General features: G+C 38.5%; 1 protein-coding gene across 1 annotated transcript; it reads right to left on the bottom strand.

Moving 5' to 3' along the window:
* Positions 1-206: 206 nt before the first annotated feature.
* Positions 207-14,264, bottom strand: ggt6 (gamma-glutamyltransferase 6). Its single transcript, XM_083526967.1, has 4 exons — positions 14,003-14,264; positions 6,525-6,823; positions 6,303-6,416; positions 207-3,488 (listed from the first exon to the last, which is right to left on the bottom strand). Exons 1-4 carry the CDS (start codon positions 14,116-14,118, stop codon positions 2,215-2,217), a joined length of 1,803 nt encoding a protein of 600 aa, XP_083383093.1. The 5' UTR covers positions 14,119-14,264; the 3' UTR covers positions 207-2,214.
* Positions 14,265-16,626: the final 2,362 nt, after the last annotated feature.

Below are 16,626 nucleotides of genomic sequence, written 5' to 3'. Positions count from 1 at the left end.
CTATCACACAACAGCAACCATAACCATTAGGAGGAAAGGCTAATCCTGTGACCATGGACTCACTAAAATAAACTCATTTTTGGTGAATTGCACTCCAGTGCTAAGATGGCTGCATAAACAAACATCAATCATTTCTTTTATATGTGTTAATTTACTGAGATTTAATGCATGGACTGACTACAAAAAAATAACGGTTTAAAAATTCACAAAATGAAACTCATGTTTATTCACACTTAGAAATGAACAGGTTGTATATGCATAACAATTCACACTTTAATTGGTTATTTTGGATATTTAAAAAAAAAAAATTAGATGCAGAATCTATTTTTTAGCTTACAGTATTAATAAATAATTATATATTATCATTTTATTTTCCGCCTTGTGCTTCTTTTTTTCAATCTTCCAATTCAGTTATTGTCAATAAGACGATTTCAACTTAGAAGATGGATTGTAATTTCATTTGGTGGGCCTGAGCAGAACCTTTACTGGGTCAGGCCTGACCTGCAGGTCATATCTTTGACACCATTTGCTCTAATACATCTTGCACACTTAGCTAGACACAATTGGACTGAATAAATCACATGACATTCTCCCGAATAATAAAATAAATCTAAAAAATTGATGAAAATTTTAACACAAACAAATACAGATCACAAATAAATAATGACATAAAATGTTAAAAGGTTGTTTGAAGACATTAGTATCATGTAAATTCTAGGGCTGTCAATTGTTTAAAATATTGAATCGCGACTAAACATACGATTAATCGGGACAAAAAAAACCTATTTAATCACGATTGATCTCATGTTTAGTGATCAAAAATTCTTTTTCGGTGAAGTAAATTTTTTTATATCCAAGTAAAGAAAAGGACGTCGTGAAAAAATGTGTGCTGCGATCTTAATTTCTCTTTTATATTTATTTATTTTTCAAAAAACAGAACCTAACAGGAAACAGAAACAGGAATGCACGCTGCATTAATCAAGCGTTAATAAAATTGATGCTGTTAAATGAATTTGCGTTAAGGTGTTATCAACGTGTTCATTTTGACAGCCCGAGTAAATTCATTATCCTTGTGGTTATTTTGGCAATCAAATTCTGTGAAAGTAGCTGCTTCTTGGGCACATCTAGTCTGGCTTGCATGTGAAGCCGTCACATCTTTTTGAGCTGTTGGTCATGCTTGAGTAGAAGCGCTAACTGGCCTCTTCTGCATGCACAAATTCATAGATATCTTGCTTGGCTTAACAGATACTGACGATTTCACCACATGGGGGAGAAATGCCATTTCCCCACCTAAAGAGCAGGGCCAGTTATGCACTATGCATAACTGCAGGGAACAGATATCTCTGCTTTTCAGGATGCAAAAAATATGATATAGTGCACTGTTGCACTATTTTGAGACTTGGGATTATTAAGATGCATGATTAAATCTATCAGATTTACAAGGACTACAAAGAGGCAGTAGTCATCGTAACACTTGCCACCAAACCAAATGGGAGCACAATAAATTAACACAAACACTATTTAAACCTAATACAAACTATGTGTAAAAAAATGTAAGTGCCCTCTAACAACCTTGAGTAATAGTTCAGAGATCACTTAAATGTGCACATGGTACTTTCAAGATCAATCCATTTACCTGTATTGTCCAGATATCCGCACTTCAATGTTGTGGAAGAATATGGAATTACTAAATGTGTTCACATAACAATCAGCTAGTTCATGTAAATGAAGTGTGTTTAACATTATGTGATTCCAGCAGTTCATTCACATGCCAGTGGCACTACTGTGTTTGTAGCTGCACTAATACATCTGAGCAAACCCATGAGATCCATCAAAAAACGTATATTGCTACGCCAGCAGTGCCATCAAATCTACTATGGGTAAACTGGTCATATTATAGATTTTAAGACCGCCAAAGAGATTCTTAACCAGTGAATTATGTTATGATGTGTGGTTGTTGTCTGAGACAGCAAAATTGTACAGTGCACTGTGCTCAGCTAAAAGGAGCTCACTTCAGTAGCCATTAGAATGACTGCATGACAGTTGCTCTCTTATTTACTTTTTCGTATTTCATGCAAATAAAGGAAAAAAAACCTGTAAAAAATATTTCTTCGTGAACCGATGGACTAAAATGACCGATACTCAAGTTGTTTTCTCTCTCGTGCATCACCGCCATAACTACAAATCGACACGGTTGGAATGCAAAAAACACAGTCAGTATCCATCAATATGAGCATTAGCAGCTGGGGCTCCAAATGCGCCTACGTGGTCTGCGTGTAATCGCAGAAGCATGGCAGAAGAATGATCTGAGCACTCGTCCACCTGCTGGAACTCAGGTCCACCATCAGAGAAGATCATATAGAAGTCTGAGTCATTCAAAGTGGCAGACAGACAAAATGCAGGTGATGTTCCCGGCTCTAAATGGACCAGAGGGCTGCTAATAGCTTCTTTCGAAGACATTCCTAAGTCAATCCTGCAGTGCAAAAGAAGAGCAGCATTAAATAAAGTTGAAAGCCCCCCAGTAATGGCCAAAACTTCTACTTCATTTTGTTCTTCATTGACTTCTGTGTCATCATGAGAGTCGTCATCTTCGGTGAGTCTTAGAAGCAAAGGAATGTTTAAGTAAGGTGAGTTTGAGATGTTTCTGGTGAAGCTGTTGAGGAGAATTCCACTGGATGGCAAAAATCGCCCGGATCCCCATGTGCTGTTGAGTGAGGCTGACATAATTACATAATTACCATATTTATCCAGCACAGCAATGTGACTGTTTTGAGTATTAAGCGAATATGTGTCTAGGAGGCCCGGGTACTTTTCATCCAGGGATGAATTGTTGCTTTCTTGAATCAAGGGTAAGAGAGCACTGTAGGCAGCAAAGGTCCTGTTAAAATCTGCACCATTCCGAAAGGAGAGGCTTTGCTGCCTGACTCGCTCTAATATATCAGATAGCATCTGGGCTGCGTAAGGCAAAGCGGCTGAAAGGACAGAATATTTCTCTCCCTCGATGATAAGAGAGTCATTGATTTCTCCACGGCTGTGCTGAATGGCGGCTAAGAAGGCTGGCCTCTCGCTCGGGGAGAGGTCTTCGGACAATTTCACGGCCACCGTTTCTAGGAAATTGTTCTCATTCTGGCTGGCGCGCTGCAAAAGCTCTGACAGATTCGGATTTTGGACCATCGCACCCACCGATTTCATGCGGCCGGGCGCATCACAGAACAGATCACACAGCTTGGATAGGAGTATTTCCTCCTTATGGCTTTCCAATGCCCTGCCAAGGACATCATCTATGAGAAACCCGTCCTGAGCAAGCGTTACGGCTTCTTTGAAAAGTTGCCTCCATTCACATTGTCCCCAGTGAGAGTGGAGTTCTTTAATGCCCTGCAGAATAGATGGGATTCCGAAGGTAGTGGATGACATTTGGTGTGCAACTGAATGTATTGTCTTGAGTGAGCCTGATGTGCTGTTGTACAGGACGGCTGAGAATATACCGCCTTAAAAAAAAGCACAAAAAAAGAATCATGAATAACTAATAATCAGAAGTAAAAAAAAAAAAGAGCTATTAATCAAATGTACCCAGGTTATTTGTGATTGTGTCCTCTTAGTCAAGGTTGACCACTCTAACACTCATTACAGGAAAACCATTAATTATCATAATAACTGAATAATCAATAATACTTATGCTTGAGAAGGCCACTTACAACCTCTTATTAACCTCCTAAAAAACCCATTACAGGTCCAACTGGTAATGTGAAACGGAATAATGCATGCATCTGTGTAAAATGTTCAAATATTTATATCTTTAAAATAGGCTTTTGGCTTTCAGAGACTATTGCAATCTCCAGAAATGCATTACAACTTGAGATTGTGCTCATTATTTTACCATATACAAATGCACACCTAATAGTTCAACATCACTAAGGCATGCAAAAATGCAGAATTATTGGCACCCTTCAAGAAAATGAGCACAAATATAAAATAGCCTATAAAAAAAAAAAAGATTAACATGCAGCTATATAGGTGATATTTTGAGCTCCAACATACAGTGCATATATGTAACTTCTAAAGGATCTTGAAATCACTTTTGAATTCTGTAAATCTTAAGCCTTCTTACTGAATGATTTCAGGTTTTTGCATGTGGAGTTCAATTCAGCTTCCACTAAGATTCCAGTCTGGAAACTGGGATGAACACAAGTTTTTTGCGTTTATGTTTTTGTGTTTCCATTTTGATGCTGATTATTTGAACAAAAATATTGGGACACCTGACTTTTCCAGCCATATTGTTCTTTCAGTTCACTTGACGTAGCAAACCCAAACCTGTTCCAGCACACCAATGCTCCTATGCACAAAGCCAGCTCCATAAAGATATGGTTTGCATGGATTGGAGTGGAAGATCTTGATTGGCCTGCTATAGAGTTCTGACCTCAATCCTGTTAAACACGTTTGGAATGAATTGAAAGTGACTGCAGCTGCTGCTACAGCTGACTGCTCTCCAGGCCTCTTAACCCTTTTTATTAAAACAAACTCACACTAGAAACTAGAGGAACATCTTCCCAGAGGAGGGGAGGTTATTATAACACCAAATAGAAACTAAATGGTGAATGGGATATTCAAACTACAGATACAAATTCTCAAGAGATCTACAAACTTTCGTCTATAAGTTTTGGCTGAGGCAGTAATGCTGACATTCACAATGCTATCAATACTTCTGTCAATCATTCAAATGATCAATTATCTGCTTTTTCTTTTTATGCAGTCATCTTTTGTTGCAAAACATTCTGATGGTGAGGGTGACCATAAAGTGTGCATGTAACCACAGGACATGATGCCAATTTTAGTTCTGATGATGCTCGCTGAAGTTTGTGAGATGTTCTTAAGAAAATCTCCTTTCTTGCACATAAAAAGCTGTTTAACAATTTTGTCCACTGTGTGGGAGGACACAAAGCATTTATTTAAAATATTTGTGTCAATCATTTTTTGTTAGAACAATAAAATTATAAAAGATAACTCATTTTTGCAGATTTTTATGACAGGTGCCAAGAATTCTGCAGGATGCTGTAAAAAAAAAAAATTGGTGCAAACAAAATTCATTATGGGCATAGCCATTTGCATGTTTTAAATCCAAATATTACTCCTGACTGAAAATAAAACCACAAAGAAAATGTCTGCTCATACTGCCTCGAATAAAAATGCCCGTGTGTTAGAGAGGACCAAATGTCTAGCTTATATTATTTTACAATTGACTGCTTTAAATGTTCAACTTATATTTATAATCATAAACAGAAACCTATTGTGAACACGAGCGTGTATGAAATACATTAGCACTCCATAATATTGTACTACAGTGGAACCCGGTTACTGCCCTCGGTTACCTCGACAACCCTATTAAGTCGACGTTTTTGAAGTGGAACCGGCAAATTCTCGCATTTTTTATCGATTATGTCTATCGACTTTTTTTTTTGTCGCCGATCCCTGATATCTCAAGCACAAGGGGGGGAAATTTTGCCATTTAACGTCGGTTATCTCGGTGCAGCCGCAGAAGAACTCGCGAAAGTGGCGGAAAAATCAAACCTTACAGATGCTACAGGTGTTGTATTGTATACTGGTGAATCTCTGCTGTTAGTTAGTGCACATGTGCCTTTTGTTGTTAAATGTTATGCGATGAACGGGAGGGAACGTGGGATGAGCAAAAGCATAGAATGAACACCGGCAGGATCGGGGGGGAATCCGCGATGCGCTTTGGGAAGAAAAGCGCAGCCGTTGAGAGAGTGCCGGTGGGAAGTCACGTACCAGGATACGCATGAGCGATAACAACGACCGCCGTGAACAACATATACCAACAATAACGGACAGTGAGAGTGTGAAAGTTTAAATAGGAGCTGGTGATGATGCTAAACGAGCACCATATGTGCGCGATTGAAGCCGGGAGCTTCAGAGAAAGCGGCCGAGAAAGCACCTGACACGCTGAAGGGGGCGCCGAAGGGGGCGTGGCAGGTGGATTCATGACAGATAAACATGTACTGTATGTGTTTTTATAGCATGCCTTCATCAAACAAATCGCAGCAACGCTGTTGTGTAAAAAAAAAAAAACCTTTAAAAACACGTGCATGCACATTCTCATTTATTAACGCACATCATGTGCATAAAGACATTTCAAGCACGTTAATATACTGCCGCCATTTTGATTTTCGTTTATCTCGATCATCAGTTACCTCGATGCTTTTTGCCGACCCCCTAGGACATCGACATAACCGGGTTCCACTGTATTTTAATTTTCATAGATGGTAAATGAATGATATTTCACTAACCCACTCCAGCTGTGTGTGGGTGGACGACTCCCAAGCAAAGCAGCGAAGCGATAGCTGCATCCACCACGTTTCCTCCCTCCTGGAGAAGTGTCTTACCAATGCTGGAACAGTTGGCTGCACATAGCAACAACATTGCCTCGTTAAAACAGTCAGAAGCTAAACCGACTTAAAATGTATGTTGATTGGCACAAATGCACTAATGCTAGAAAAAAATATCCAAACCGGAAGCTGTCAAGACAACAGCATGGTGGAACAGTGCAGTGTGCACATGGTGGTGAGGTTCTTCTCCGTTTTTATGATCATCATCATCATCTATGGCGGTGTCATGATGATGTTCTTCCTGTTCCTTTGGAATGTTCTTCGTATTCCTTTCTGCATTGTAAAACCCTTTAGGATCAGGCCACCAATCATACCACTGAAGAAGTGCAAACACTGAGACGATACCCAGCAGAACCAGAGCCACTGAGACACGGAAACATGTGAGCCTCTTTCCTGTTGTTTCCTGCAGTCTATCTTTAGACCTGAAAGAAATATACAGAATGGATTATATATATATATATATATATATATATATATATATATATATATATATATATATATATATATATATATATATATATATATATATATAAATAATAGTTTTGCTGATCTGTGTTATTTTGCTCACTCTACAGAGAATAGCCAACAAATTCAACCTACAATTTATTAATGAATGACACACAACACTTTTTAATTGTTCGTAGTTATGTAAATGTTATATAATTACTGCATAAATACATGCTGTATTATAATGTCAGATAGTACAGGAGGAAACACCGTTTGGAGGGAGTTTTGGAGATACAAATAATGCACAATAATTAATCATTCACAAGAGATACTTCTCAAAAAACACTAGTTACAAACTACATCAGTCATCGGTTTAGACAGAAATGGCACATTATTGTAATAAATAGTGTACAGACTGTTTGCCATCAGTCTCACCTGGCTAAACATCCAATCTACAAAGCCCTTATTACATTCCTTTCACAAGGCCACTGTTTACACTGTTTTCTTTATAACTTTATAACAGAACATCATCATAAAAGGTACGCCAAAATACAACAAATCTGTGGCCCAGAGGTTTAGAAAGCAAAACCGCCCGTGGTCTGTCCCATGCCAATGAAAGTCATTCTAGACAATCATGGGTTTCTGTGAGCTCTTTAGTTAGCACTTCAAACACATTCAGCTACCGTGGGACATTGCATTAACAGTATTTCAAAACCATGTAGCAGTTTTTGCTGCCTTTCTGCAAAAGCCTTTATTACATTCTGATTGCCAGCTGTCATATGATAAGGAAGAATTGCTTTAAATGAAAAAGAAACTGAGTCAAAAATCCCGAATACAACTTCTTCTTCTTTCGGCTTCTCCCATTAGAAGTCGCCACAGCGGATTATCCGTCTTCATACCCCTCCTGTCATCTACATCAGCCTCTTACAAACCAACTACCTGCATGTTTTCCCTCACCACATCCATGAACCTCCTCCTTAGCCTTCCTCTTTACCTCCTTCCTGGTGACTCCATCCTCAACATTCTCCTAGCGATATACCCCATGTCCCTCTTCTGCACATGTCCAAACCATCTCAATCTCACCTCCCTCACATTTTCTCCAAAACGTTCTACATGTGCTGTCTCTCTAATAAACTCATTTCTAATCCTGTCCATCCTCATCACTCCCAACAACCTCAACATCTTCAGTGCTGCTACCTCCAGCTCCACCTCCTGTCTTTTACTCATTGCCACTGTCTCTATTCCATACAACATCTCAGGTCTTACCACAGTCCTAAACATTTTCCTTTCACTCTCGCAGATACTCTTCCATCACAAATCACTCCTGCTATCACTCTTCTCCACCCACTCCACCCTGCCTGCACTCTTTTCTTCACTTCTCTAGCACACTCTCTATTACTTTGCACTGTTGACCCTAGGTACCTGAACTCCTCCTTCTCCTCCTCTTCTCCCTGCAACCGCACCACTCCACTGCCCTCCCTCTCATTCACACACATGTACTCTGTCTTACTACTACTGACTTTCATTCCCCTTCTCTCCAGCGCGTACCTCCACCTCTCCAGGCTCTTCTCAACCTGATCCCTACTCTCACCACAAATCACAATATCATCCGCAAACATCATAGTCCATGGAGACTCCTGTCTGACCTTTCATTCACTACTGAAAACAGGAAAAGGCTCAGCGCCGATCCTTGATGCAGTCCAGCCTCCACCTTGAACCAGTCTGTCGTTCCTACTGCACACTTCACTGCTGTCACACTGTCCTCATACATGTCCTGCACCACCCTCACATACTTCTCTGACACACCTGACTTCCTCATACAAACCACAACTCCTCTCTCCACCCTGTTGTACGCTTTCTCTAAATCCAAAAACACACAATGCAACTCCTTCTGACCTTCTCTATACTTCTCCATCAACATTCTCAAAGCAAATAATGCATCTGTGGCGCTCTTCTTCAGCATAAAACTATACTGTTGCTCACAGAACAACTACATTATATATATAAGGGGGGAGAGGTGGATCCAGCGGTTAAGGCGCTGGGTTACCGATCGGAAGGTCTGGGGTTCAAGCCCCGGTATCGCCAAGCTGCCACTCTTGGGCCCTCGAGCAAGGCCCTTAACCCTCTATGCTCCAGGGGACCCTTACGAGAAAAATAAATCAAGGACCGTGACGTCGGAGCGACGTGGGGCCGCCTTCCCGTGCGCTCACCACCTGCAGGAGGGACCGTAAGGGACCGGTGCTGAGAGGATTGGGCAGCAGTCGAAGGCGGGGGCCTTGACAGCCCGATCCCGGGACACGGAGAAGTGTCTGGGGAATCTGCTTAGACAATCTTAGGGAATCTGCCCCCACGACCCGAATTACGAATAAGCGGGAGAAGATGAAATTTAATTAAATGAAATATATAATGTAGTGGATTTGCTTGTGTGTGTTGTGTGCGTTGATAATAAAAGAGATTATGCAGTTGCCATGTGATTTACTTTCTGCTTCTGCCTACCATTAGTTAATTGTAAATTCAATAATCTAGTGAGACAACATTACACTTGCCACCCACACACACACACACACACACACACACATATATATATATATATATATATATATATATATATATATATATATATATATATATATATATATATATATATATATATATATATATATATACACAAAGGGGTTAGGGGTTAGGGTTAGGGGTTACTAAGTCCTATAGGCAGTGCAATATATTGATGAAATTTTATATGCAGGCATAGACAGACTAGGTTACCCCATAACAGCTGCTCAACTCTGCATCGGGCAAACCTACCATTATCTAACATTTTAGATAATTTCTAGAGAGTCTTGTGCATTTCTTATATTTACAAAAAGGTGTGCAACAAACTACATCTTCTGCAGGATATCATTCTGACTCACTACAGTTAAATTCACTGCTGTAATGTCGTCCGGAACGTATGACAAGGTCGGCCAATCTCAGTGAATAGCCCTTCACTTTAATCCACTCAGCTGCCTTGCATTCTCTGAAGGACTCACATGAATCCTCCAGGCTACCTTAATCTTGCTTTTTCTAATCTTTTATTAGGAAAGAAAAGACTTGCTCTGTGTATTAATGCTATTTCAGAGTTTAGCCGGAAAAGCTCTGAGTGAGAGCAAAGCCCAAATGTAAGCTTTAGTGCAAAATGTTAATAAATCTGAATAAAATAATAAAAAGGACTCAATAATAAAAACAGAACGAAGCTCGTAGCAATTTTAAACTTAGAAGAAAATTTTATATTGGTTGTGTGTGATTGAAATGCATTGGAAATATATTTATTGTGACAATACTTCAAGTAATAAATGCATCATTTACAAAAAAATAAATAAAAATAGGCTATTCATCATTTTGCACCAACATGCCATGCAAAGAGTAGTATATTACACTAGTTCACTGTGAGGCTATGACAGGTTTTCAGTGAATTATTCAGTAGGATTATTCAGTAAGGTCAATTATTCAGTGGCGTACCTACATTCATAAACCTTTTATTAAGCATGTCTGAAGATTTTATCTTTAAAAAATCTTAAATAAAATCTACCAATTACCATTAGTAATGTAATACAGGAGGACTTTGCAGAATCATGAATATCAGGATGAGTACTGTGCAAAACTGATATTAAAATTTTTTACCCCAGTCTCCCTTTATTATTCTTTGATTATAGCCTAGTCGTGATGTATCCATACTATTCCCATTCATTCCACTGATATATGAGCTCCTTAAATAAGTAAAGGTGTAGAGGCTATACATAGTGCTTCCTAATACTGTTACGAATGCATAATTATCATTTTAGTTTAGAGGATATTAAAATAAATAATATATAATTGATGTATTTTTATGGTGTTAATTGGTTTTAAATGTATTTAGAATCAGTAAATATTTTTGAATATGTGAATACATGAATCTTTATTCTGAATCTCACAGATGTACTGTAAGTAGCAACAAACGAATTGCATGCTAGAAGCAATAACCTTGAACTGTGAGTTGAAGCCTTTTCTCATATTTAGACACACTTGATTACACAGGCTTTACTGTAATTTCTTTTTTCACAGACACACTATATGTAGTCATAAGGGAAGTGGTAGCTCAGTGGTCTTCTGATCAGAAGCAAATCCCAGCACCACCAAGATGCCACGGCTGGGCCCTTAAACAAGGCTCTTATCCCTCAACTGCTCAGTTTTATTTATATATATATATATATATATATATATATATATATATATATATATATATATATATATATATATATATATATATATATATATATATAAGATCATTGTAAGTTGCTCTGGATTAATGCCATAAATGCTTTTTATTACAGGGACAAAAGTTTCCCATTACAAACTGTGGATATTAAAAGTGAGTTGGCCCCTCTTTACTACGTTAACAGTCTACATTTTGCTGGCGCTTTCCACTAAATTGAGGAGTGCGGCTGTGGCATTACTGAGCATTTTATATCAGGTAAGAGGCTTGTTATTCAAGGTGTACAGTGAGGTAAAATTCAGGGTTCAATCGAGTTCTTCCACTCCAATCTTGGCAAATGGTGTATTCATGTAGCTGTGCATGTTGTAATGCTGGAACATGTTCATCTTAGAAAGGACATTGTAATGCAAAGACTAGACTTTGACACCTGTGGACTTTCAACTTTTTTACGTTTGGTGAATACAGGTGTGATGGTCAGGTGTCCATAGAAAAGTGGCCATACACCGTTCAGACATAACATTATAAAACATAATGACTGGTGAGTGAATAACATGGATTATCTCTTCATCATGGCACCTGTTAGTATATTAGGCTGCAAGTGAAAATTTTGTCCTCAAAGTTGACGTGCTAGAAGCAGGAAAAATGGGCAGGTGAAAGGATTTGAGGCGTGTCTGACAAGGGCCAAATTGTGATGTCTAGACGACTGGGTCAGAGCATCCCCAAAACTGAGGCTCTTGTAGGATGTTCCATGTCTGCAGTGGTCAGTATCTATCGAAAGTGGTCCAAGGAAGGAACAGTGGTGAACTGGACCACGGCTCATGGATGCACATGGGGAGCGAAGGTTAGCTCATGTAGCTCTTTTGCTGAATTTCTGAAAAAGTTAATGCTGTTAACGCCCGATGGGTCTTCCAACTGTTTTGGAAGAAATAAGGAGACCAACACAATATGAAGCAGGTGGTCCTAATTTTATGCCTGGTCGGTGTATATTAAAATTACAGTTGCTGTAACCATAAAACAAGATTTGATGGTTGCTGGATATTTTAAAACTAGACAAATATGGTGTGGAAAAAAAAACCCTAAAATTTTACAATTCTGCAATGAATTGTTCCATCTACAGATCCGACTCAAATAGAAAGAGTTCTTATTGTAAGCATGGTCCAGAGTGACTCTTGACCCAATGGACTTCTATTAGCTATTTGTAAAATTGTGCAAGCTCTAGAAAGGCAGGCAAATCAATGGAACATCGATACGCTTATATATGTAAAAAAACAATAATCAAATAATTGATCATTTAATTACATAAGTTAATGAGTTATAATCGTACTGAATACTTTATGAAGATCATCGCTGCAGAGGCAATTATTTGGGGGACCCCATGCACAATAAATTCATGGGGCTTTTCTGACAGATTTTTGTTATGTTTTCATGTTACCCATTATTAAACAATGTAGTCAAAACACATAGTACATGAAATGAAGAAACAAAGCACTCTTTTTCTGTTAAACGTGCTGCTAATGTGCCTTAATTGAAGCAAATATTGCAAATATATCCAAAGACTTTCGACTGTTGCCTTCGATTGAAATTGGATTCAGCGCTGAGAGCATCTCTCGACTCGTCGTCGACATGCAGTATGTTTAAGTCAGCTGAAAGACGTCTCTCTTCAGATGCAATGGTGTTGGGAAGTGTTAAGAGCAGAGTAAGAACAATGTTTAGTACCGTTTCCATTCAAATCTAAAGGTTGCTTTTTGTAAATGTAGCCCAGTATGTCTCTTTGAGAGGTAGATGCATGATCAAAATATAACCAAATCCTCTGCAAGTATGCCATGTAAGACTCTCTCCAACATGTTGCAGTTGGCTTCCACTTTTGTATTGTTTGTGTCATGTTTTTCTTATGAGAACAGAAAACTATATAGGCCGCAGAAATCCTCCAGAATTGAGAATCGCTCGTTGAAGCTCCTGATCGCCATGTCAACCGAAGGGCAGAACAAATTCTCATCTGAAAGGCTCTTTTGGAGTGGATTGTGTCTGATCTCTAACCTTATATAAGAATTGCTGTGATGTTTTTCGTATTGTGTTTTCTCTACTTCGATATCCTGAGCCTCTACTATCTCAATTGCATCACAGCTAGCAAGTCCACTTTGCCCCCTAAATAATCCAGCTATTCTCACACTCCCATGTTGAGTGATGTTGCTTTTCGTTCATTTTCAGATGAAAATTCAGGATTGTTTAAACAATCAGGCCTCACGGGGACCTCTCAGAAGGAAGGGCCATATCCTGCCCTGTAGCTTCGCTTCTTTCCAGCTTCCTCTATAAGCAAGTCACCGGTGTTAATCCTCTAATATTGCTTTATAATAGATTTATGGAAGGCTTATGAATGTTTGATGAAAGCATCACATAGCCCAAAGTGTTAGCAGTTCTTTTTAGATAGTTTTTTTCCCTTTTTCTTTTAATGATCCACTACTGAATTTTGATTAACTTATATTTAACTTTTACTTTCTTCCTTGCAAAACTGGTTCAACTGTAGATCTAATAGTAGACCTTTCTTTGGTTACTCTTGCGTCTAAGGCAATTTAGACCTGAAAGCGTTTATGCATTATATAAGCACTGGTGAGCTTGTGTATTTATTATGGGTTAATGAAGGCTTTGGGGCAGAATGTCTGATTATAAGGCTTCTGTGGAACCGCCATTCAAACACTGTTGAATTCAATCAGCAGCAAACACATTCGTGCTGTAGGTTCTGAATTCCCTTAAGCAATGCAACTAAACAGGATCCACAGTGGGGGTATGTAATAAACTTATTGCTTATAGTGAACATTTGTACTGCACGGTGAGCTTAATAACTGCACTACACACACACACACACACACACACACACACACACACACACACACACACACACACACACACATCCCTCGTCACTTACTGCTTGAAGTAGACTGTCACTTGTTCTTCATCGCTGTCCTCGTGCGCGCGCTCGGCTTCTATTTCATCCTGGTTTTCTGTGGCTACCTTCGTGTACTGAACATCCACTACCACCATTTTAACTCGGGCATGAACAGTGCGGACACACCGCTCGAATAAGTGACATGCGCTTAATGAAGGTCGTGGTTTCCTTTCGCTTTGAAAGCAGGTAAAGCTCTTGTCCTATTTCCGGTCTGACCTGCCACTCCTCCTGTCCGGAAATCACCTGCGCTCAGCTGCCAAACCTGTCCGACAGCCGTATGCAAATGAAGCTTTTGAATTAGCGCAGCTCATTGGCGAGATAGATAGATAGATAGATAGATAGATAGATAGATAGATAGATAGATAGATAGATAGATAGATAGATAGATAGATAGACAGACAGACAGACAGACAGACAGACAGACAGACAGACAGACAGACAGACAGACAGATAGGATTCCATGTTTCCCTCAATTAACCACAGTTCCCCAGTACCAGCAGCAAAACGTGTAGCTCTCTGCTCACATTAATACATCTTAGACTTTTTTTATGCTTACAGAGGAAGATAATTTATTTGGTCTTGGACATACTTAAAAATAAATTTTCCAGAAAAGCTAGACATTGTGAGGTCAGCCAACCCCGAATCTAGCAAGCTAGTCTCAGCACGAGAAAGGGTTTGTTCACCACTTCCAGACCAGTGAATACGAGCAGTACCACTGGCTTACAGCCTCTGAGGAGAGGTGCAAATTATGATTCTACATGAGTAGGTTGTATTTTATTTAGATTTTAATGTTTTTTTTTCAGGTTATTAGACAAATATTGATTCTGAACTGCTCCATATGATGTAGGTGCACAGTTGAGGTTGTAGTGTAGAGGTTTGGAGTCTTAACTGGGTTTCTTGCTTTAGGAAAATGGTATTTACACTTAATATGCGAAATGCTTCTCTCTCTGTAATGCCACACGTTGTTATATTGTGTTTTTGTATTGTATTGATGGTTTCTATAATCGTGACGTGATAGTTGTGGTATTAAGAGGTGGATTTAGTCAGATAAGTCCCCACTGAAGGCCCAGGTACCAAATGCACGGCCCTCCACTGACACAAGTAGTCACAGGCACACACTTATTCAAGGTGATTGAAAGCTCTCTGTGTCTGCATGTCATTCAGCCTTGCTGGGAATTACAGCCGACCTTTTTTTTCAGAGAGGAACAAAAGCTTTGTTTAAAAAAATTCTAATTTCATACCTCATAAAATCATTTTTTTTATTGGAATATAAGAGGTGATTGATTTCCTATTCATTTATTCATTTCACGTACTGTACGTGGCACTAACTTCTATAATCCTGCTTTCACGCTTTGTCCTTTTTTATTCAAAGCACAGATGAATAGAGTGACCATTCCAGTACTTGCGTAAAAGTGCAAATACAGTACCTTGCTAAATATTACTTAGTTATAAAGCGATTTGTTAAATATTAGCAAAAATACTTGAAATGCTTACATTTTTTAAAAGTTTTAAATACTTAAAAAGTATCCAAAGTAAAAATGCTGATCCATAAGGATCCATGAGGGTGTGTTTATTTGAATAATGTATGCAGATTTTCCAGCTCAACATAATCTACCTTGTAACAGGCACACAGAGGGAGTAAACGTAATGCTGCGTCTGAAATCGCTCGCGTTCTCTTATTCGCTAATCCCTTTATAGTGCATGGCAAATGAGCTCATTATATAGTAAACATTGGTCATAAATGTTACACCAACCCTGCAATAAATTTTTTTGTAATAATTAATGTAATAATAATTGTAATAATTTTTCTTTTATTCTACCATGTGTTATTTATTCTTTTCATGTTTATTCATTATTAAATCTATTATATAAAATACATTAAATTAAAACATTTATGAATATCAAAAAATTATTTAAAAACTACTGAATTTTATGTATTTTATTTTATTAAGAAAAAAAAAATAATTAATCAACCAGAGTAATACAGAAGTGATTCTAATGGTTTATACTGTAAACTTATCACAGACATGTATATATCTTAATATTTTTCCAATTTCTGATTTTGTTGGCACATCATAGTTCAGTCTGATCTGCATTTCCAAATTGTCTGTAGTGTGTGTGTGTGTGTGTGTGTGTGTTGTGTGTGTGTGTGTGTGTGTGTGTGTGTGTGTGTGTGTGTGTGTGGGTGTGTGTGTGTGTGCATGCAGTGGTGCCCTGGGCATGTCCCCTGCTTTGTTGGAATGGATGAATTAATGAATAGATAAAAAGATAGATGGACATTATGCTATTGAGAAATCCAGCAGAGGTTTATTGGGTTAAAATGATTCCACAGAATGACCTAAAAAGTGGTTTGACTGTGCCAAATTGTCTTTTTTTCATATTTCAGCATTTGGCCAAATAGCATGTATAAATGCATGTACACTTTAAGAAATGCCAGTTTGAATTGATGTGTAAAGCTATTTAATATCTTCTCCTTAAACCATCTATTTCTCCACGATTCCTTGAAGGGTATGTGTTATTCATTTAAGAGCAAAATGCAGCCATGGTCAAAAATAAACCTGAAAGATATACACCGACCAGGCATAGCATTATGACCATATGGT

The sequence above is a fragment of the Silurus aristotelis genome, assembly GCF_946808225.1.
Source record: "Silurus aristotelis genome assembly, chromosome: 23".
NCBI classification, from domain to species: Eukaryota; Metazoa; Chordata; class Actinopteri; order Siluriformes; family Siluridae; genus Silurus; species Silurus aristotelis.
This window is presented reverse-complemented; position numbering and strand designations above follow the sequence as displayed.

What these genes read in the sequence shown, in the direction of transcription:
- ggt6 (XM_083526967.1), bottom strand. Translation starts at nt 14,118, where the DNA reads ATGGTGGTAGTGGATGTTCAGTACACGAAGGTAGCCACAGAAAACCAG. An exon ending in TGTTGTCTTGACAGCTTCCG is followed by an intron (nt 6,417 to 6,524) that starts GTTTGGATATTT and finishes TGCTATGTGCAG; the next exon opens with CCAACTGTTCCAGCATTGGT. An exon ending in CCCACACACAGCTGGAGTGG is followed by an intron (nt 3,489 to 6,302) that starts GTTAGTGAAATA and finishes CTTTTTTTTAAG; the next exon opens with GCGGTATATTCTCAGCCGTC.